Source organism: Polypterus senegalus, chromosome 14, assembly GCF_016835505.1.
Source record: "Polypterus senegalus isolate Bchr_013 chromosome 14, ASM1683550v1, whole genome shotgun sequence".
Taxonomy (NCBI): Eukaryota; Metazoa; Chordata; class Cladistia; order Polypteriformes; family Polypteridae; genus Polypterus; species Polypterus senegalus.
In genome coordinates this window covers 134771069-134794942 of record NC_053167.1, presented here as the reverse complement: position 1 = coordinate 134794942, position 23874 = coordinate 134771069, and the positions used below count along the sequence as shown (strand labels likewise).

The 23874-nt window shown below is 42.1% G+C and overlaps 1 protein-coding gene across 2 annotated transcripts in view; it reads right to left on the bottom strand.

The window, feature by feature from the left end:
- tie1 (tyrosine kinase with immunoglobulin-like and EGF-like domains 1) overlaps positions 1-23874 on the bottom strand; it is a 197828-nt gene that overhangs the window by 117191 nt on the left and 56763 nt on the right. For both annotated transcript variants that reach the window (XM_039736139.1, XM_039736140.1), the window contains exons 6-8: positions 16282-16422; positions 13902-14030; positions 3220-3365 (exon numbers count right to left, since the gene is read on the bottom strand). In XM_039736139.1, the coding sequence (XP_039592073.1) occupies positions 3220-3365; positions 13902-14030; positions 16282-16422 (416 nt within the window). The remainder of the gene's footprint in view (positions 1-3219; positions 3366-13901; positions 14031-16281; positions 16423-23874) is intronic.

The following is a 23874-nucleotide window of genomic DNA, read 5'->3' as shown; positions in this document are numbered from 1 at the left end:
GACAAATATACCTTGAAGTTTTTTGTCGTAAATTGCGTTCAAAATTCTAATTGGGCTTTTTTCAACACCAAAAACTGTCTTGTAAATACTTTTGAAGTGAAAGATTTCATCCAGTAAGTCATCTGACAGATCTTTTGCATATTCATGTACAAGTTTTGCAGCTCTTGCAGTGAGTTGACCGCTGTCCAAGCTCTGAAAATTCAAAATGGACGAGAATAATTCACATATGGCATCTGCTGCTTCAAATCTTGTCTTTAAATCGCTGATGATAAAATCCAATACTGGGAAAACTACCGAAATTTTGAAATCATATTCTGGTTCTGTAGAAGGTTTTCAGTTATTTGGAAATTGAGTTCACACTGCTACTACCTCAGCAACTGCTTTCACGTCCTGAATAATACTTTCCCACGAGTTTCTCATGTACTCCGGCATTTTTGATATACTTTTCTAATGTAGGGCTTCCTATAGGAAATTTTCCAACTATAATAATGGCGGTTGTCGCAGGCCTCAATTTTCTTGCAAAAAGCCGGAAATTATGTCTTTTTGAAAATGCCGGCAATTTTGAAAACAATCGAAATTTTAACTTTAACTCTTTATATCTGCAGAAATAAGTGATGTAAATGTTTGATTTTTTTGTGTAGCATTTATTATTCAATTGTGTTTAAAACCATGTATAATTTGTTTACGTTTATTGTTTATAATACTTATGAATAAAGAATATATAAAACCCTATGACACCAAATCAGCAATTAATATCAAAATTTTCGACCAGTGGATAAGTCTATGTTTTATTTGGATTCATAAAAATGTCAAAGCGAGAAAGTTGTAGAAAAATGTCTGTAGAAATTTTTTTGATATTGTTTTTAGTTTTCAAAATATTTTATGCTGAAGTTGACACTCAACGCTGTAGGATCATTTCTTGCTTTCTGTTCATACGTTTTGTTTGTGCATAATATCTGTGATCCCGGCCCCCTGGCTAGAGCCATGTTGACTTGACCCTTCCAAAACATTCACCTTTCTGTCTTTCAGCCATTCCAGTGTCCCTTTGGCCTTGAGCTGAGCGTCAACGTCATGTTGATAGAGGAATATTTTCCCGAGCTGCAGATTCATAACAGACAGGAACAAATTCTCCAGTAATGTTGTGCCGCATTTCTGTACATCCATTGTCCCTTCAACTCTGACGAGATTCCCAATCCCAGCACATGAAAAGTATCCCCATAGCCTGATGCTGCCACCACCATATATCACAGCAGGTATGGTGTTTCTTGAGGCCTGGGCAGTGTTAGTTTTATGCCACAGATACCTCCTTGAAATCTGGCCACAAAGTTCAGTTTTGGCCTCATCTGACCATACAACCTTCTCATACATCTTAAATGGTCTTTCTACTGGTTTGTGGTACTAGGGAGTTGTACCATGTTAGCCATTATGCATGTAGTGAGAAGTCAAGCAAAATGACACCTTGTATTGGCTAACTATAAAGATTACAATATGCAAGCATTCGAGGCACCTCAGGCCCCTTCTTCAGGTAAGATATAACGATTACATCGGAGCTGCCTTGAATATTTGCATGTTGTAATCAATACAAAGTGCCAGTTCACTTGACTTCTCATTACATGCTTTGTAGGAAATGCCATACATACGTTTAGGTGGGCCTTCTTAAGGAATGGCTTCTTTCTTGCTACTCTCCTGTAGAGGCCTGTTTTATGGAGAGCTGTTGAAATTGTGGACCCCTGCACCTTCACTCCGTCAGCCAAAGACCTTTGCAGACTTCTGAATGGGACGGTTGGATTTTTAGTGGCCTCTCTGACCAGTCAACATCTTCCTCTGATGTTTAGTTTGGATGGATGGCCGGTTCTAGTAAGAGTCCGGCTGCTCTGATGAACCTTCCACTTTCTGATGATGGATCCAGCAGTGCTTGATGGGACATTCAAACTCTTTGACATTTTTTTGTCGCCAATTCCTGCCTTGTGTATTTCAATGACTTTGTTTCTCACATCAGCAGGAGGTATCCTTCGATAAGGTCGAGTAAATAAACGTGAGCTTCAAAAGGGTGACCTTAATTGGGCGCAGCGAATAAAGGAAAACGCAACAAAATTATTATTTATTAGATAAAGGCAATGATTGAATGTATAAAAAGGCGCAAGCAAGAATATTAAAACATCCAATTAATTAATTCATGAATTTCTAATGAACTATTTCTGACAGCGAGACAAACATTTTCCAATCTTATATTCAGTGCATTTCCAGATGTGTTTCCCGTTGATAGTTTTCTCCTTTCTGAATGTGTAGTCTTCGACTTCGAGTAGATCTGCACCTTTGTTGCTCTTCACATATTCCAGAGTCATTTGAACTAAATTATCTACGAACGCCTTTATTCGCCGCGCCCAATTGAGGTCGCCCTTTTGAAGCTCGCCTTTATTTGCCGCGCCCAATTGAGGTCGCCCTTTTGAAGCTCGCCTTTTTGTGCGCGCCCTTATTGAATAGAACCTTCAGCAGGATGCTCCTTTGTCTTCATGTTTGCACGGATTGTCCAACAAAGCTTTTTATATCCAGTGAGACTTACAGGACTCACAAGTCATACCTTATTATGTTTAATTATGACTGTCACCTTTGTGTCGTTTGTGATTCATTTCTCATTTGTGTAAACCTGGAGCTTCCAAAGCACAGAAGTTTAAATATTTACACAATTACAAACTTTGGAGTTTGTCTTCGTCAGTTAACTATCAACAGAAAATGGGTGTTGTACCGTGTTAGCCATTATGGATACGGTGAGAAGTTAAGCAAAATGTCACCTTTTACATCTCTCCTTAAGAAAGGGCCTGAGTTGCCGTGAAAGCTTGCATGTTGTAATCTTTCTAGTTAGCCAATAAAATATGTCATTTAGCTTAACTTCCCACCACAGAAAGTGGTTTATTTTGACTTTGGAAATGTATTGTTACAGCAAAAGAGTTCAAATTTAATATACAGAATAACTGTAAACCTGTAAATAAATCGTATGTCAGGCAAAAAATTAAGATGACTTTCAAGTTTGTGTGCCACTGTAAATAATTGTCCGCCCTTACAAACCATCTCTTTCCTAAAATGAATTCACATCCGCCGGCTTAGACGGTAGCGTAAAGTCAAACACAGCAGGCAGAGCTTCTCAGACAAGCATGTTGATCACATTTATGATAATTCGGGTGTCACCTAGAAGGCCAAACAGAGAGCTGGGGTCTTTACCTTTAAAATGATTCCATCTAATTTCCTCAGCTCGATGCTACCATGAACAGGCAGGGGATTCCCTGATGCTGAGCAGGAAAGCTTAGGTGAGGAATTCTGGTTCCACTCGAAATTGTAGGGCATCTCCAGGATGTGTGGCAGTTCATCTGTGAAGAGAGTCACAAAGGGTCTGGTTAGCCTGTCTGATGAGAGATTCTGCACCAGGGGTCTCCAACCTCAACCCCGTGAGAGCTCCTTTTACAAAATGAAAATGGCTGAGAGCTCCTCATGTTTTCTAACATTTATTCTCATCGCTTATTTCAACCCAAACAAACTGAATAAGCTTGTTTTGCCTCAACGTTTACAAAATGTTGGTGTTTACAACTCTCATTTTGCATTAAAACATCACAAAAAAATATCTAGTTCACCTTCAAGTGCATTTTGCTTGTCTGTATGCATTTTCTCGTGTATCTCTCACTACTGAATTAAAACGTGAATGCTATCAAAACAAAACAATGTGATTCCAAATCCACAGATATGGCTTCTTCATTTGTCATTTTGTCACATGTCACTGTGTCACTTTATTCTCAGGTCCAGTCGCATGTGTGATGTGTTTTTTAGTTAGTCAGATGACTGGCACTGAGGTGTACGGTGGAGTGGAGCCCCTGAGGTTTACTCTCATGGAGTCATTTAAATGTTCGTCTCTCAGTCTTGTTCTGAACTTTCACTTCATGACATTAACGTCAGACTCACAGGGGTATGGAGACCCAAACAAAGCAAACATTTTCAGAGCCACTTGGTGAAGATTCTTCTAGTTATCTGGCTCTGCTAAGCTCCAGAAATGCTGATGAGACTTTAACTGCACATTATTTTGAAGGTTTACTAATATATAATATATAAAATCCAATGTCTCTCTGTATGTCTGTCTGTCTGCTTTAAATGAGAGAACTACTTAACGGATTTAGATTGTTTTTTTTCTATAATTTGTCTGAATAGTCCAGTTGATTTTGTGACTTCTCTCATTGCACTATGTATCAGAGTTCACTTGCAGTAACGATTTATTTGCATGAATCCGAGATCCACACAGCGGACCGAGGAGAAGGGCCTTCCTCACTCACTTGCCAGCTTCGTGGTCCTTAACTCCACTTAGCTAGAGAACGAGAGAACAATTGAATTCAACTTTGTTTGACATTTTAAATAAAGTGTTACTTGATGAGTTGGAGGGCGGCACGGTGGCGCAGTGGTAGCGCTGCTGCCTCGCAGTTAGGAGACCTGGGTTCACTTCCCGCATCCTCCCTGCGTGGAGTTTGCATGTTCTCCCCGTGTCTGCGTGGGTTTCCTCCGGGCGCTCCGGTTTCCTCCCACAATCCAAAGACATGCAGGTTAGGTGGATTGGCGATTCTAAATTGGCCCTAGTGTGTGCTTGGGGTGTGGGTGTGGGTGTCCTGCAATGGGTTGGCACCCTGCCCGGGATTGGTTCCTGCCTTGTGCCCTGTGCTGGCTGGGATTGGCTCCAGCAGACCCCCGTCACCCTGTATTCGGATTCAGCGGGTTGGAAAATGGATGGATGGATGATGAGTTGGAGTCCGAATATTCTCTTAAGTGTATGCCACATTGAAAAGATAAAAGTGCAATTCAGATTGTGGATCTTGATATGATTTTTTGGAAAGATCGCCCCTAATTTGACTAATCGAGTTTTCAAATTTATGTAGGATTCATTAATTCTTTGGTTAGCTCCTTGGAAAGGGGCAGTGAGCTACCAGTAGCTTGCAAGCAATGTGTTGGAGACCCCTACTCCACACACATTACAGAAATCTGACAATTAACATGACTGGCATGTAATGAACAGACGGTATGTTATAATACATTTTTTTCTTTAATATTTATGTCACTATATCTGGACAACACTGTTAAAGTATCCATTCACATGTGTATGCTAAGTCTGGCACACAGGGGCACAGCATTTAGAATTGCTAGCCAAGCATAGACTAGATAGCCAAAGACAACTTGAGGATTGTACAGTCAGCCTAAACACAGAATAGTATTTCTGTCCTCTGTCAGTACAAAATCTTCTTTCCTTGTTGGGAGAATGAGAACCGGTATGTAAGCACTATGATATTTCTGTATTTTGTGGAGGAGGAGTTCAGCCCTCACCTGTCCTTGTTTGGAGACAGAGAAGACCAGCAAGTGAAGCAGACCGTATTAAAAGGCTTAGACAACAGCCAAACCCTTTGAAGCTGTTGTTGGACCTCCGTCCGAAAACCCTCTCAGCGTGATGACGATAAAATGGCAGACTGCGTAGATCCAGATTCCCGTCTGTAACCGCGTCGACCGTCAGTAAATGTAAGCTAAAGTATATTTTTTTCATGTGATTCTAATACCGCCGTAATCACGATGGGAGGGATATCGCCTTTTCTGTCATACTACTATATTGTTTAGTTACTTAATGTGCCGCAATTTCAAAAGAACACCTTTCCGGAGAGCTAATGCCTCCAAAGGAAACACGGTATATATGTGGAAGACCATTTCTGCCATCTTTAAAAATGCATCTTCTACATAAGCCATGGTTCTGCCTCTGGGAGAATTAAAATTAAAGTTTAAATAGGCTGAAAGCAAACAAGTCACCCGGACCAGATAGTATTTATCCTCAAGTTCTTGAGGAGGTTAGATATATAAACCCCGGCACATGTTTTTCAGATGTAACTGCACACTTGGGAAATTCCAAAGAACTGGTGAATGGCAAATATTATTTCATTTGTGATGGCCCGGGTTGGCTGCAGCTGCCATAATCCTTTTGAACCCAGGGCCATCAGTTATTACAACCAAGGATGAGCCAGGGTGTAAACACCAATGAGGCTTACTTGTTCACAAGCTCTAATAGTTTATTTAAGTCACAGAAATATTAAATTGCTTCCACAAAGAGCAAAACAGTGCAGACAAGGATCGATAAATACATAATCTATAAAATCTGACCTTCGGCATAAGATATCCTAAAGGTGTTTTTAAAACTCTACGGCCAATAAATACCGATTAAAGAAGCCTTCCGATAAACAAATTAAAACCAAACCAAATGGGAAGGTAAATTTCACATGCAGTCTTCAGCGTAATCCTATTCACGGTCCTCGCCAGGACCACCGGCATCCCCCAGACACAGGCCGACACATTCTACAACTTGCCACCTTCTTCGGTACCAACAGATCTGGGGCCTCATGTATAAACGGTGCGTACGCACAGAAATGTTGCGTAAGAACTTTTCCACGTTCAAATCGCGATGTATAAAACTTACACTTGGCGTAAAGCCACGCACTTTTCCACGGTACCTCATGCCTTGTCGTACGCAAGTTCTCCGCTCAGTTTTGCAGACTGGCGGCACCCAGCGTCAAAGCAATGCTACTGTTCTTGTGTGATTACTCATTATTTTCATGACGCGGCTTTATAAATACACAGAAACTAACCGCATATTGTTTATTAGTGTAATGCATCTGATTGTAATTAACTCGTAACAATATAATGGTCCAGGGAACAGCCATAGTATTCCAAATACCATAACTGCTTTAGCGTTGTTACTCTCACTTCTTCTTCTTCTTCTTTCAGCTCCTCCCGTTAGGAGTTGCCACAGCGGATCATCTTTTTCCATATTACTCTCACTGCACGACTCGGAGTATTTATATCACTGTATCTGAAATTGAATCACAGCAGCAGCTGATCGGAAAGAGAATTATCGGTATACAGCCTTAAGGACACGCTGTCTCAGCCACTGCAAAACGTTTTAAAGCCTTTCCTGTACAGACCTCGCGGTTCAGAAACAGTTTAATCCCAAGAACTTTAAATGCACTCAATCAATTGCTCCTTGTAGAACGGTTTGTACTTATAAGTACAATCACCCACTGTAAACTTGCACTACAGTTATAATATCTCACAACCTGAGCCACTTTATAAAGCGCGTATTTACATATGATGACGATATCATTTTTAAGGTGAAATGCAGCAAAATATGTTTGTTAAATTATACACATAAAACTTTAACTTCATTTAAATAATCTATATTCTTCACTGGGAGTGTCGTGAAGGATAGAATAATTAAACATGTACTACGAAGATATTTCAATGTTCTTTAAACGTTTTGAAGAATCGGTGCTAAGCTTACAGATGGCTTAACTTCTATTACAGAGCTGATTGTGTGGCGATCGGTTACTTGGGGAAAGAAAAGCACTGACTCTTGGGCGCTACGCAATATATATTGAATATAAAACAGAAAGAGAAAATAACAACACAGCTAAAAGCAGCGACAAATTTCGACAAAAGATAAATGCTTGTCATGAGCACGAGGCTCATGAAACACATGTTTAATAATGTGCTTTAGCTCCTATCATCATGAAAATGACATCACGTATACATCTCAGTATTTTAGTTATTCAGAGAGCTGTAATATCACGAATGTAATGGACTCTGTGTCCAGTTGGAGGAAGAGAGCCAGTTTAAGAAGCAAGTAGTGATTCACACACATAGATCACATACGAGTAGAAGATCAAATACAAAACAAAGCATTTAACGTGCTACTTTAATTACGATGTGATTTGAGAAACTGGTTAATTAAACGATTTTAAGATGAAGTTTATAATGTTCTACTAAATGACAAAATAAACTACGTGATTAAAGTGGAAAATTCGAGATTAAAGTTGACATTTCGTGCTTTTTCCCCACCGTGTGCCTTTTTTCTCTGTACCCTAATAAGCTTTCATATGACACTCAGACAGTGGGCTTACAACTCTTCTTTCCACGGCGACTTTGATATGTGACTTCTTTTTATTTCCGGCACTGTGCGATTTTGTGAATGTGAGCTTTCAAGTTTCTCCAACACGCTATGTCATTCGATCAGCTTCATTTTGTTGATTATACCACGGATTATTTGAACAAATAGTATGTTTTTCCTTTGCCTCCACTTGGTATTCGCTGAAATTCTTATATTTTCCCCGTGCTTTTCCCATTGTCTTTTCACAGAAGGCTGCGCTTAAGTGCGATTTATATTGATTTGCATATTCAAATAGGCGTAATTCTGGGAGGATTTGGGGCGTTACATAATGCGCGTGCACGAGCGTTAGTTTTCACGCTGATCGGGATTTATGTAGCGGAAGAACGTGGAAGTTGGAGTACGCACAGATTCCTGCATCTGGATTTTTCTGTGTGTAAGCACATTTCGGCTTTTGTGCTTACGCCATGTTATAGTGCGAGTTCTACGCACGGCGTTGTACATGAGGCCCCTGAACTGCCACTGTGTCTGCTCCTTGCAGTCCACGGAGGTGCCACCTCTGTCGGTACCCCAAGGGGTCTTGACCTTATACTTGGATGCAGCTGTGCTGGGACCCCCATCCTTCCATCTGCTCCACTAGCTTTCCTTGTTCTCTCAAAGGCTCTGCCATTCCAACTCCACAGCTCCAACCCTTCCTACGGCTCTTCCAGTCCTCCTTCCTGCTCTCTGCAAACTTAATCAGCAGTCTTGTGCCGCACCATCTCATCACCAACTGTCAGCTTTCTGTCCCGAACCAATGATCCCTCTCAGTTTTCACTTTTCTTTCATTTCATTGTTCGGCCTCCTCCACACAAACACTGACTCCCTTTTTAACGCGCACAGCCAGTCCATACTCAATTGCTGTGATGATTTTGACAAATACTAATCATCTCTGTCACTGGTATGCGTGTGCCTCGCATTCAATCTGAGCAACCATCTTTATATACACTTATAATACACTACCATGGCTGTCTGTTTGTCTGTCCAGGATTTTAAATCACCTGTTCGCTCGCAAACCGTATGACCATTTGACCTGAAATTTGGTGCACATATACTACGTGACCTCTACTGTCTGCTTTCGGGGTGATGATTGACCTCCAAGGTTATTCCTCTTTTTATTTTTATTTTATTTTATTGTAGAATCAACTCTCGCCAGTGGCCAGCATGGCAGCCGTGTGGCGCATGCATTATGGGCGCCATTCTCATCCATACCACCTTTGCCGTCACTTCCTCTACCTCTTCATATCTTAAATCATTCTTGAGGCAGATTGAAGGCTTAAGTGCCAGCTTAAGTGAAAAATTAAAGAAAATGAACTAAGTAATTGCAACACAACCAACTGACTTAATCAATTTTAACGTGAAAAGATACCAACGAAAGAAGAGAAGAAGTGGGTCACTAGGATGAAGAAAAGAAGAGCTGCTCAGGAAGCAGCAAGCGCATCAACCTCTGAGCAAATGAATGCTAAACGTTCAGAGAAAGAGGAGGAAAACCATAAATCAAGAGTATTCACTGCACGTTATCAAGCAGTGTGTCGTTACTGGTATTTAATAAATGTGCAAAAATTTCTAAAATGCTGTTTTCACTTTGTCATTCTGGAGTAGTGAGTATTGGGTGATAATCGGAGTACAAGGCTGCGATACAACAAAATTTAGAAAAAGTGGATGTGAATACTTTCTGAATCCATTGTATTCTGTCCAAACCCAAATGTATATAAATGCGATAAACAAGGATCACATGATCATATATGAGTGTCATAGTGGCACAGGGGTAGTGATCAGGGTTCCCATTCCAGGTCCTCCCTGCATTTAGTTTCCTTCCACAGGTTAGACAGTGTCAGCCGGGATGCCTGGAAGGGCCTGGGAGGTGGCGTATACGTCCCCCGGGCCACGAGGGGGCAACCGCCCTGGATCTTGAGGGGACTACGGGAAAGGAGCAAGGAGACTCAAGCCCATTGGAGCCCGTGACCACTGCCAGGGGGCGCCCCGAGACTCATGGAGCCTGGGAAACTTTCATGTCCGCCACACCCAGGAAGATGGAGGAAGATCCTTCCAGGGATGCCTGGAGTGCTTCCAGGTGCAAAGGCTGCACTGCGGCCACACCGGGGAAGTGCTACCGGAAGAGTGTCAACGGGCACCTGGAGCACATCTGAGTGGGAATAAAAAGGACCGCCTCCCTGCAATCAGGGAGCTAGAGTCGGGAGTGGGAGCAGGACGCAGCTCCCATGGAGAGAGGAAAAGGCAGCCCACGGACAGTGAGAGAAAGGCCCGTATTTGGGGTGATTGGTGCTGGGAGCACTGTGTGCTGTGCGGGACCATGTGTATTGAAAATAAATGTGTGTGCTTTTATAAAGACGTGCTCTCTGTCTGGTGGTGTTCGGGCATATCTCACAACAGATAAGTGACACTAAATTGGCCCCAGTGGGTGTATGATGTATGCGGATGAGTTTCCCTGTGATGGACTGGTGCCTTGTCCATGGGATTGTTCCTGCCTTGTGTCCTATGCTTGCTGAAACAGGCTCCAGCCCCCTGCCACCCTGCTCAGAATTAAGTGGGCTTAGAGCAAACGAATGCTGATCGTGCAGAAAAAGAGGATGAAAACTATGAACGATCAAGTCAAGTGTATTCACTGCATGTTATTGTGCAGTGCGCCGTTACTGGTGTTTAAATAATGAAAATCAATTCATATCCCTTTTGCCTCACAACACTGTTATATAAAAAGGATGACCGGGCAGATCCAAGAAACTACAGGCCAGTAAGGTTAATGTGCATCACAGGAAAATTTAAAAAAAGGAATTATGAAGAATAAGATTGAGCGACACATGGCAAGGACAGGAGTTATTCTGAACAGTCAACATGGGTTCAGAAGAGGGAGGTCGTGTTTTACTAACAGGCTGGGATTCTATGAGGAGGCAACAAAAGGATATGCTCACAGTGGAGCAGATGATATAATTTATCTTGATTTTCAGAAAGGATTTGATAAGGTGCCACCTGAGAGGTTGGGCATGAAACTAAAAGAAGTGGTAGTTCAGGGTGTGGTGTGTAGATGGGTGCAGAATTGGCTGAGACACAGGAAGCAGAGGGTGATAGTGTGAGGAACCTCATCAGAACTGGCGATGTTAAGAGTGGTGACCAGCCGGCCTCAGTGCCGGCTCAGTGCTATTTTTAATATAAGCAAATGATTTAGATAGGAATATAAGCAACAAGCTGGTTAAGTTTGGAGATGATACCAAGACAGGTGGATTAGCAGATAATAGAGAATCCATTGAATCATCACAGATGGACTTGAACAGCAGACAGGCTTGGGCAGATTTGTGGCAGATAAAATTTAATGTCAGTAAATATAAAATTTTACACTTAGGAAGTAAAAATGTTAGGTTTGATTACACAATAAGAGGTCTGAAAATCGAATGTACACCTTTTGGACTCGACATCATCAACTGCCAGACAGTGTTTAAACATCATTAAGAAGGCTAACAGCATGTCAGGTTATATAGCGCCCTGATGTGTGGAGTACAAGTCACAGGAGGTTCTGCTCAAGTCTTTATAACACACTGGTGAGGCCTCATCTGGAGTCCGGTATGCAGTTTGGGTCTCCAGGCTACAAAAAGGACATAACAGCACTAGAAAAGGTCGAGAGAAGAGCGACGAGGCTGATGTAGGGGTTACAGAGGATGAGTGATGAGGAAAGATGAAAAGAGCTGAGCCTTTACAGGAGATGAAGAGGAGACCTGAGTGAAGTATTTAAAATCATGAAGGGAATTAGTCCAGTGGGTCGAAACAGTGACATTAAAAGGAGTTCATCAAGAACACGGGGACACAGTTGGAAACTTGTTAAGGGTAAATTTCACACAAACATTAGGAAGTTTTTCATCACAGAGAGAACCACAGACATTTGCAATAAGAGACCAAGGAGTGTGGTGGACAGTAGGTTATTTTAGAAGATTTACATAGGACTAGTGAGTTGTCTTGGGCTGAATGGCCTGTTCTCATCTAAATCTTTCCAATGTCCTACATACAATAAATACAATATCTCAAAATTTGGAGATAGACAGATAACAATAATGAAGTAAATATCATTTGATTATAAGACTCATGAAATAGTGGATTCAGACCCCTTCTTCACTCTTTTAACATTTGCTATGTTGTGGCCTTCTACTCAAATCATTTGAAGCCATTTCTTCCCCACATGAAGCAACAATCAGTAACACAGAATGACAAAGTGAATGACAAGTGAATCCTGAAGATTGCTCCGTAAGTTCCTGGAGGAGGAGTACGAGAACATCAACTCTTCCAGTTATGTGGCATCACGACCCAAGATAAAAAGCAAATGGGTAGCTCAGGAGTCAGTTCTCATTCAGGCCAGTATGGTGAAGGAGCTCCACCTAGACCTAGGGGTGCTCTATAGACTATAAATGGGCCATTAGCTTGTAATTTAGGAACATCTGCAGAAAGCCTAAGACAAATGCCTTTCTGGTGTACTACATGTTCCTGAAGGTGTGTATTTTTCTTCAAGACCCAAAGAGTTTATAAGGGAGGTCAAATGTAATTGCAATCATCCTGGGACTGAGCAAAACCAATACCATTTTATCCAGACTTGGGGGAAAAAAAGAACGCGTGTGAGTTAGTTAATTCTCTGGTTGGCTGACCATCCCCAGCCACCATGCACTTCAGCTTGTTTCCCACAGTTCAAAGTTCTGGGGGCTCTGTTATGGTTTAGGTCCCCCGTATCAAAAATTTACAGGAGGTAAGTGAATAATTGTCTGCACTACTGGGATATTTTTTTTTTTGGATTGGCTATACATCTTTCCTCGCGCACACATGGAAACATGGTGGGCCTGTGGTCACAGGGGTAAAGTTTTGACCATGATCAGTTTGTTTCTCTTGTCGTTTTCTAGGAGTGAACATGGCAGCTTCACTTTCCATTTAGACCAAAGAAGAGCAGCAAGCAAATACCCATTTTTTAGGGGCTAAAGGTGCACCAGAATCAAAGTCCACACACACACATATATACTGTATATTATATATATTGTGACCACTGTTGCAGAGGGACATGGCCGCCCTTTAGAAACCTCCTCTTAACCAGTTTTTCAATGGGAAATTAACACACTCTTCAGCCCCTCTTTGCGGGATCAGCTGCAGTCTTCAAACATTTAAAAAAACGAGCCGCAGGCCATCCTGAGGTCTCACTCTCTTCCCCCAGACTCCCTCTGCTCCAGCCGCTGCTTCCGGGCCGCTGTACCACCTTGATGAAGAAGACTTTGTGTTCTTTTGAGCAGGAATTGGGGCCAATGCATCAAGATTGACAATTGTTCCTTGTGAGGCAGGATCGCCTCTAAAACAGAGTTGTGTTCGTATCTGCCTGAACAGCAATAAAGTTTCTACTCCTTGTAAAACCTTCGGTACTCTCCTGTGCAACTTTGTGACCCAAGCTTGACAATCTATATAAGTCAACAGTTCTTCAGAATCAGGTTGGAGACTTGCTAAATGTTGTCATCGCTAGTGAACATGGATGAGTATCTTGCTTCTTCATGTTTAACACTTGTCTGACTATTTTTGGGCACACCGTCACGTCTCCATATTGCGCAGAAAGCTCTCGATAGAGTTCACCTTCTAGTGCACCCTCAGCCCATAAAAGGCAGATCACTGCTGTTATTTGGTGCATTACACAAAAAGGAAGAGGGGTCAAACAGGATCACACATTTGAATTGAAGATCTGTCCCCCTCATTTATTGGTCAGGAAGTCCTGTCTTCAGTTCAAAAGGCTACAGTTCAATGAAGGCTAAGTTAAATCTGAATGAAATGTTGATGGCACTGGTATAGTCAGTAGGATGACCTGTTGGATACTTTTCCAGATCTGTAAACCTGCAACTTACAACACAAAAAGTTAAACAAATAAAACTGAAAATCTCCTTACTTGACTTCTCACAGTGTTGACCACGCCAGCCTGTTGGACATTGACAACCACTGAATCGGCTGCAGGTACCTCCATTTTTACATTTACAGGCAAGTTTACATCCAGGTCCATAAAAATCATTTCTGCACTCTGAAATACAAAAGAAATGTTTGCTGTGATTGTAGCTTATATCTGTCATCACACACATGCGCATGGGAGGCAGCTAAAGGGCCTGAATGAAAGCAGTTTCATACCAAACCAGGGGGTGGCGGAGTGCACCAACTCTTTCTCTTATTTCCAATTCCGCCTAGCCCCGATGATATCACTTCCGATTTAGGGCCCAATTGCATCTCTTCCGGTTCTGGCCCTACTGATGACACCACTTCCAGCCCCAATGATGACTTCAGTTCCTCTGCTATTCCTTTAAAGCCTCCATCTTTGTGCCAGGATATCAGTTCTGATTCAGTCTCAAACCTGTACACAACTGTACACCATTGAAACCAATTTTGCAGCCAGGAAACAATATACGGATGGCTGCCCCAAACCTTTTTGTGGCTATTCTCGTGACACTGTACAAGTGCATCATTCATAATTCCAGTGCTATTTGACACAATAGGTATGTCTCATTTCTGATTGGGTAATGAGGGATAGCGTCCCAAATCTATTTGGAAAAGCTTGCTGTCGCAGATATTTTTTTCTATAAATATTAAATAGGCCCCTCCACTGTGGTTAACAGTAGCTTCATCCCTAATGTTTTGCTCTATATTTGCAAACACTATTGAGGGAAAAACACCTTGTTTTAGTGACTATAAAAATGAAAGTACCAAACATCCTCTAGTAAGTACCTTTCTCGTAAACCCTTAGCTTCACCATCTTTAAAAATTTTTTCCTTAAGGGATATTGTGAATAATGGAACTTGGTATTAGCAGTAAAATCCTTTCACAAGCCAAGGTATCCTATGAAGCGAAAAAACCCACCTGAGGAATCACAAACACCTATGACGCCAATTGTGCCAAACATTATGGTGACCCAAAATGGAAGAGACCCTGTAGAAAAAGTGTTGTGTGGCCAAAATGTGTGCAAATCCCCTTAATGAAAGTCTGCAATGTGCCCTTTAATTGTGATGTCTGAAGTGTTTGATTTGTAATTTCAAACTGTGGAGCAGAAGAGGAAATCTTGAAAAAATGGGTCTTTGTCCAAACTTTATGGAGGACACTGTATATAAATACCTTTGGTTTAGTAGCAGCTGTAGTCTCTAACAAACTTATTCCTATGGAGCGTACGCCCCCTGCTGGATGCATATAAATATTGACAGCTGCTGTATTGTGAGTGGTGCTCAGGGGGCTAATGTCTTTGTTGTTCTTCCACGTGATACTCTGCTTTTTTGCCACATGATTATTTCACCATGCTACAGTTTCATGTGACTGGGTATATCATGGCGACTTGGTAGTGCAGTGCCCTATACATCAATTTCACTATCCATGTCAACGACTGATGACCAACCTACACTGTCATCACTATCACTTAATTCAAATAATGGTTTAGTTTCAGTTTGTTCTAAAACTGGCTTTACATTTTTTCACGTACAGTACACACCATTGTGTGATGGCACCGCCCCACTCATGAATATTGATGAGTTACCATTGAGTGGCAGAACTCATAGAAATACCCATGATTGTTTTGCAGCATGATGTTGTTTTGTTCACAAGATGGCAGCAGGATACTGTCCCGAGTGTTATTCAGGCTTAACACCGCAAGATAATTTCCCCCCACACCCCCCATTGAGTATAACTCAGGGTTAACCATTATTACATTGATCTCCAAGCCCAAGACACACTCAGGATTAACACCAAGGTCAACCCTAGCAACACGTCTCTGCTGCCCTCTATTGGTATCCTCACAAACTACAACCACTGGAGGACTGACATTCTATTCAGACTTTCCAACCACTAGGGTGACCCTCATTAAATCAAACCATTCAATGTCACAATTTCACAAGAGCTGGAGGTAGCAGAGTTAAAGATGCTAAGATATGCATTGGGTGTGACAAGGATGGATAGGATTAGAAATGAGGACATTAGAGGGTCAGCTCAAGTTGGAGGGTTGGGAGACAAAATCAGAGAGGTGAGATTGCGTTGGTGTGGACATGTGCAGAGGAGAGATGAGGGGTATATTGGGAGAAGGATACTAAGCATAGAGCTGCCAGGGAAGAGGAAAACAGGAAGGCCAAAGAGAAGGTTTATGGATGTGGTGAGAGAGGACATGCAGGTGATGAGTGTGACAGAACAAGATGACGAGGACAGAAAGATATGGAACAAGATGATCCGCTGCGGCAACCCCTAACGGGAACAGCCGAAAGAAGAAGAAGAAGATTCGATGTCACAAGAGGCCTGGCACTCACCTCTGTCGCAGTCTGGCCCATGCCATCCACTGGCACAGGAGCAACCATAGGGGTCGGGCAGGCAGAACATGAGACCCTTACAGTTCCTGTCATGGCCACACGACTTCTGACAGTTGCGTCCAAACATTCCATCTCTGCATGCTGAGCAAAGGAAAAAGACAAAAGTGTAGGAGGAGCTTCACTTAAGACTGACAGAAAGAGTCAGTAAAAAATATAAATATATTTGATATATCACATTTTATACCTGTAAAATATCAAAGAATAACAGAAAGTATGAGCCTGAAAACTTCTGCTTGTAGAAGTGATGATGGTTAGACAAACGCCCAAGTATCTACAAGAGACCATTCTTAACATTAAAGGGCAAAGTAAGCAGTTTATCACCTCTATGTGTTTTTATTGTCTTTTTTATAGTTCTTTCTCTTTAAACCAATACTAAACCCAAAATTTATCATTTCTGATCTCTTAATTTCCATGAGTTGTTTGTAAGTAATGACCAAGAAAAATGTTTATTCTCATGTTTTGATGGTGAACGTATTGAGAATTTAGATTAAGGATCAACGTGCCTTATTATCTATATATATAATTCACTAAGGGCATGCAAGACAGTGAGCGCAAAACAGAGAGCCACGCCCACCAACTCTAAGACCAAGGGATACGCACGACAGAGCCCCGCCCGCCATCTCTAATCCTACTTCCGCGTCCACCGTCGCTCTCGATCAAACAGCAATAATTAGCAAACAAACAAAGATAACTGGCAGTAACAGAAAGTACAGCTGCAGATGAGAATCAGAGTGAGTGAGACGAGTGTCAGTCTGAAAGAGATCAGTGAGGTTGTGGAGAGCTTTAAATGTTAAGAGCGGTATTTAGTATTGTATTCTGTAGTGAACAGGGAGCCAGTGAAGTGGACAGAGAATACGTGTGATATGTTCAGTGGATTTAGAACAGCAGGTTATTATCCTGGCAGCAGAACTTTGAAGAAGTTGTGTTTATGGATACGTTTTTGTGGGATGCCAGATAGAATAGCATTACAGTAATCTACACGTGAGGTGACTCGGGCATTAACCGATACTTCAGTGCTGTGTTGTGTAAGAACTGGACGAAGTCTAGAAATGTTTCGGAGATGGAAGAAGGCAGTCCGAGAAAAGTTACTTATATGGGAAGAACTATTTAATATTAATAATAATAATAATAATAATTTAATAATTGCCATTATTAGTGTATAAATGGATATAAATAATTGCATGTAAACGATTCGCCAAAATCTGTTGTATGTAAACGATACTGTTTAAAACGTTATTGTTTTTTCATCAGAAAACCCGGTTGTCCACGTCTACCTGTATTAGTTTAAATGGCACTTTCACCAATCGCAATATGGCGGACGTGCTGACTTATCGTGTCGACTGGGCAACACAGTGAATGCGGTGCCTATCTATATATTTCTATGTTTTCCGTAACCTGCTACAGGAAGGTACTCTCTCGACCATTGGCATTGGTTTCGCTCCTTGCTATTTTCGTTAAACTGCGACGGTGGTTTCCTAAGTCTTTGTTATACTGAATTCCTTTCTCACCATTTTCCGTTCCTATTCTTACAACGCCGTATGCTATGGAGGGCTTTGGCTAGTTAGATTTATTGCTATAAGTTATTAAAAGCTTATGCCTAAAGCAGCTTACAAGGTTACCATTTATTTCAGCATCAGGGACCGCTAGGCCACTGTCTTCGGTGGTCTGCCTGTCTTTTCACTGGCTTTGTTTTGAATTTCTCTGCATCAAGGACTGCGTATTCTCTGGAGGAACTGAGCGAGCAGACTTTTGTTGAATGAGGCTTCTGACTGACAAAGGACTAAGCAGAAGATTAAAAGAAGCTTCCACAAGCGTTCATTGGCCTTCAGCTTTTAAGAAAACTGAGCACGCTCTCATGTTAGCGCATAAACATATAAATATTTTAGATGGCATTTAAATTCGTATATTATGGCTTATCGATACATTAGGCGATCAAGTTAAAGGAAAATGCATTGTGTTAACTAACTTGAGCTATATAAGAGTTTAAGAGCTGATTATTAAAGGCTAAGGGTATTTCTCTGTTTTAAGTGGATGCCTGTGAGCCCAAGGCTGCCTGCTTTCATTCCCAGCAGCTGAGACCCTCTGGCCAGTCAGAGACAATGTGTGGCTGTGCGCCCCTAGCTGCCTGTGTTTGCAGATTTTCATATCAGCATGCATATATACACATTAGACGGCATTTAAGGTTGTATGTCAAAGCTTCTTTTTGAATCATTAAAATAATAAATCAAGTTACAGCAAAATGTATTAAATGAGTGTGATGGATGGCTGGGTCCCATGCCTGGCCGGGATGCCCCTGCTGCATATTTTCCGGGGAAGCAAACATCGACTACTCAATACCTCCCCCGGGATGCTTGGTGGCAGCCTCCTGGACCGACGATGATTTCCCAGCCTCCTGCCTGGCTCTATGGGAGACGGAGTCTTCCACAACCTGGTTGGGAGCTGGGATGGCTGCTAGGGGGTGCTGCATGGTCTCAACAGCCCGGCTCGATGAATCTTCAGCCCCACCCAGAAGTGCAACTGGGACCAGGTGGTCAAACACCTGGAACGCTTCCAGGTGGGCTATAAAAGGGGCCAGCCACCACCACTCAGGAGCCAGAGTCGGGAGGAGGAGGACTAAGCTTAAAGAGGAGTGGTGGTAAAGGAGAAAGAGTGTTTTTGTGTGGGAATTGTGCTTTTGGGCCTGTGTATCACCTGTGGGTCACAGGGAAGACATTTACCAACGGGGGAAGAATTAATAAAGCCTGTGTTAATTTTGTACGTGCCTTTGCGTCAGTCTGTACCGGGTCGGCGCTTATATAGCACCTTATTACACTAGCAAGCTTTAACCCTTATCCATGAATGCCATTTTTAATACAATAACTTCAGAAATTTTTATTACCTCTGAAATAAAGTAAATGTGATGAAAATTTTCAATGGTTTACATGCTACCTTTGTAATAGTAATGCATGTTTAGTGTTCACCAAATCATATAAAATACAGTCATAGTAGCACTAAAACAAGACATCAGTTACACGTCTGATTCACATTCACTCAGAATCTGCCTCAACTTCAACTTGTTAGCAGGCCGGAGACACAAGGGAACGCTCGGAATGTTCCTGGCAAACTGGAAGTTTGCACTGGCAGTAAGCGGCCTTTATCTTTCTCTCCTTTGCCCTTTGGCCCATGTGACAGCGTCGCCCCTTAGCTACATGTGCTGCATCTCCACGGGGCTGTTTCAGCATCAGTTTTTGTTTCCTCATCACGTGACACAGCGTCACTTCCATCATTATTGTCCTCTTCATTTGAGTTGTCCAATGTATCGAAATCCGACAAGGCCTTCATTATTTCAATCAGGGCTTCACTTGCATTGAATTTCTTTGATGGTCGTTGACTCATTGTTAATAAACACATCGATTGGACTTGCTCCTCAACAGACTATAAACCAGAAATGTCTCAGGCAGGACTAATAAAATCTAAACTAAAGAAAATGCAAATTTAAATAGAAAACTCAAATATAAAATATAAAACGAAGCAAAAACGCTCGTACAAAAATGGTAACGTTTTCATGAATGGGGAGTCTCAGAGACCCTCCAACTACTCTGTGCTACTGTAGCACTTATTTGCACTAAGCTACTGAGAATCGGATTTCGGCACATTTTTCAAGACAACACAAAATGAAAAGTCAGAAAATTTAATAGCCGTCGTATTACCGTGAAAGGGAAAGAATTTGAAAATCTGTAACTGGGGTCTTGGAGACCCCCTCATTCATGGATTAGGGTTAAGTTTTATAAGAGTAACGGTTAAAAGCTTCAATTTTTCCTTTCTTCCAAGCAGTCAAGAAGCTGCTCAAGGCCGTCCGCAGGTTAGCCCTTATTAGTGAAGCTGTGTGGTTTTGTTTGTCGACCCAACTGCCTAAGATTTTAGCATTAAGGGATGTTGGTGCAACAAGTAATTATAAAACAAACAGTCTAGTTTTTACACATGGGTTTCCCTGATTCAAAGTTAATGATGAGAACTTATTAACTAAAAGGCCACCAGTCTTTAACATCCTAAGCGTTAGTCCCAAGCTATATAGTATGGCGGACGGCCGGCAGCTCATTCCGGCCGGGATGCCTCTGAGAGGGAAGGATGGGGGAAGGCAGCATTTCCAGGACACTGCCTCCTCCAAAACACTAGATGGCAGCTCCCCTGTTGAGTAGTGGTGCCCCGGATTCACACAGGGTATCCTGGAACTTGGAGTCTGGTTTCTCAGCCCTATTGGGTGCCATGGGTGCCACCAGGGGGAGCATTTGAAAGGACTTGGGGAGTGTGGAAGACGAATGTTCTCTTCGTTCCCTTGTACTAATTCATGTCTGAGAAGTAAGCTTTACTAAATCATGTAAAAGCATGCTTTGTTTTAGCAAACAGAAAAATATTTGTGCAAAGGACTCAAGGTCTAAGCATTCCACACATGAGTCTGCCTTACCACGTTTTCCCTTAGCTTACATCTGAACGCCATAACAAAAGGGGCCAAGAAATCAAGTTGCATAAGGGACATTGAAGGGGCTCAAGGATTGTGTATAATAAACGTGTCGACTGTTACATTTCATAATGATATTAAATCACACATTCTAGGGGTATAAGAACTTGCCCCACCCAACAGACGGGGTTCAGAAGAGCCCTGACGCTGTCATGTATATTTGATTGTCTGCTTTTCTGAAACTCTTCTCACTGTGACTCTGCAAAATAAAGCTGCTTTATAATTCCACCTGCTGTCTGGTCTGAAGTCTTCGTCCACAGGAGTCATGGTAGTCAAAGTACTTCCGGGTTGATTAAAGAATTGGGATTCTCCAACTGACCTGGAAGTACTGGCAAGTCATGTGGGAGGAAGAAAAGAAGCACTTCTGGGTCAAAGACAATTATAGGACTTCTGGAGACCCAGCAAGCGAGCCAGAGTCGAGAGGTAGAAGACAGAGCTTGCTGAGAGATGTAAAGGAGAGAATTGTAATTATTAGTGTATTTGTTTGCCTGTTTATTGGTCGCAGTGGTGCTTGAGGAGCACTATACAAAAAGAAAAAATAGAAACAACTTCTTGGTGCTTTTAAAACATGTTATCAGTGTCTGTGTGTCGGGTTAGCGCTGGTATAGCGACATCTAGTGTTACAATAGACACATCTTGCGTAAGCGTTAGACCAGAGTATTCCCTGAGCTGTAAAAGTGCCAACAGAGTTAGTGCCGAGTGTTGCTAGGGAAACAATAGAGGTGTGTCTTGCGTCAGCGTCAGGCCCGAGTATTACCCAGGCAACAGTGCAGACCCGTCTTCTCCTAGCCTCTTAATGGCGTCTCGTAAGATGCAGGTGTTGCCCGCTCTTGACAGTGATACGAGCCTTAATGACGATGTGAATCAGTCTTTAGACAGTGAAAGTGAAATGAACAGTAATTCTGATGAATCTGAAAGTGACGCAATGTGCAGAGTGCCGTTTTAGAACTGATCAGTCTGGAAAGAAAATCCACAAGGAATCACACTACTGCTATCTCGATGGTGACATTAGATTGTTTATTTCACTGTGCTTCAAAACATACCACACAACTGACACATTTTGACAGTATATACAGTATTAGCATTAGTTTTTTTTGTTATTGTTCATTAATTATTATTATTATTTGTATCATTATTATACTTTCTACACCTCTGACTTTGTACTTTTACTGTTTTGCATGTTTTACAGAAGAAAGATGAGATTTAATAAATATGTAATTTTTCAAGCCAAAAAATGCAATGCTTTTGACATGTTTTTTTATTAAACGCTAAGGAGGTTAACAGCCAAGGATTGGGAATGAAGTTAGGGAGTAATTGAGTGATGCTCACCTGCAGGTAGCAAATGTGTCCTTCGAGGCAAAGTGACTGTTATGAGAAAGTGGAGATTAGGGTGGAGATTGTTATGGGGAAGTCTACGAGGCAAGGCTTATGATATGATGAAATCAATACCAGGCGATCGTTATGAGAAAAGGTATTAAGTGAAGTCATTATCACGAGAAACGGTGTGACGCAGAGATACTTGGAGATAAGAATTGTATTAAATATGAGGCTCGCCCTGAGCATGGGTCTCACTTCATTGAACTGAGACACTCGTTATGTGCTCAGCTGTGCCATAAAGTCTTTTCTGACTGCCTACCTGGAGACTCTATATGTTTTTTTCTAAAGAGGTTTTCTCCACGACAAACAGAGTGTATGTGGGGATCATCCTCAGGGGCTCCTGTAATGCATGGGGTCGAGAGGTTGCGCTGTTGCTAACCATGACCTCTCCTGTTTCTCCAACAGCACAGAGAAGATGCCCCTCCTGAAGGCACCTGACTCTGCCCCTTCCATTTTTTCCACTATACATCACAAAGTCGATAGAAGGAGACCACGCTCATCAAGCAGAGCACAACACCAACAGAGCTCCTGTAACCACACCTGAATTTGATCCAAGCCTTACTGGGGCTATTCTGGTGCTTGGTGCTTGTGGGTGCCTATAATTTCCTTAAAGTTGCAGGAAATAAACAGAGATGACCGAATTGGCCCCCCAACATTTCCTTGTCATGGACTTGCAATATTGCAATTCATCACTCAGGAGATAAAAGTCTTTTGTGTCAGGAAATATGTTATGGGGATCAACACTGAGCAAACAGCAAAAAAACAACATCAATTTAATCCGTATGTCAGGTATCCAGTTGAATGCTCAACACTGATATAAAATTGTGAAGCAATCATCTTCTACTCAGCTGTCACGGAGAGACACTGACATTTGCAGCTTGTCCCTGTCTTTACGGTGTGCTGCAGTGTTTCAAGAAAACCACAGTTGTGGCAATGAAATCCACTGTTTCCTGCTTGAATGACTATTGGCCCATCGTACTAATCTACATGGTGATGAAGTGTCTGGAGAAACTGGTAATGATCCACATCAACCAAAACATCCATGACAATTTGCATAGCAGTGTAACAATTCTGGGGATGATGCCATCTCTCTCGCCCAGCATACTACTCTGGGACACCTGAAAGGACAAACACCTCTGTCAGGATGTTGTTATTGGACTATAACTCTGCCTTTAACATCATTGTGCGCCCCAGCCTGGTGTCGAAGCTCAAAGACCTTGGTCTGAGTAGCTTCATCTGTGGATGGGTATTCAACTTCCAGACAAATAGGCCCCAAGTCAGTGAGGACTGGAATAAATAACTCATCCATGCTGTTCACCAACATTGGTGTTCCACAGGACTGCTTCCTTGGCCCACTGCTCTACAGTCTGAGTCACCCATGACTGTGTAGTAAAGGATGAGGGCAACAGCATCATCAGGTTTGTCAATGACACCACTGTGACTGGCATCATGGCCAGTGACAATGATGAGGCTGCCTTCAGGAGGGAAGTAAAAGACCTGACTGTGTGGTGCCATAAAAACATCCTCTCCTTGAATATCAACAAAACAAAGGGGATCATTGTTGACGTTAGAAAGAACAAAGATGGTCATGCTCCACTCCACATCAATGCCTCCCCTGTCCAGACAGTTAGCAGCGCCAGGTTCCTGAGTGCCCAGAT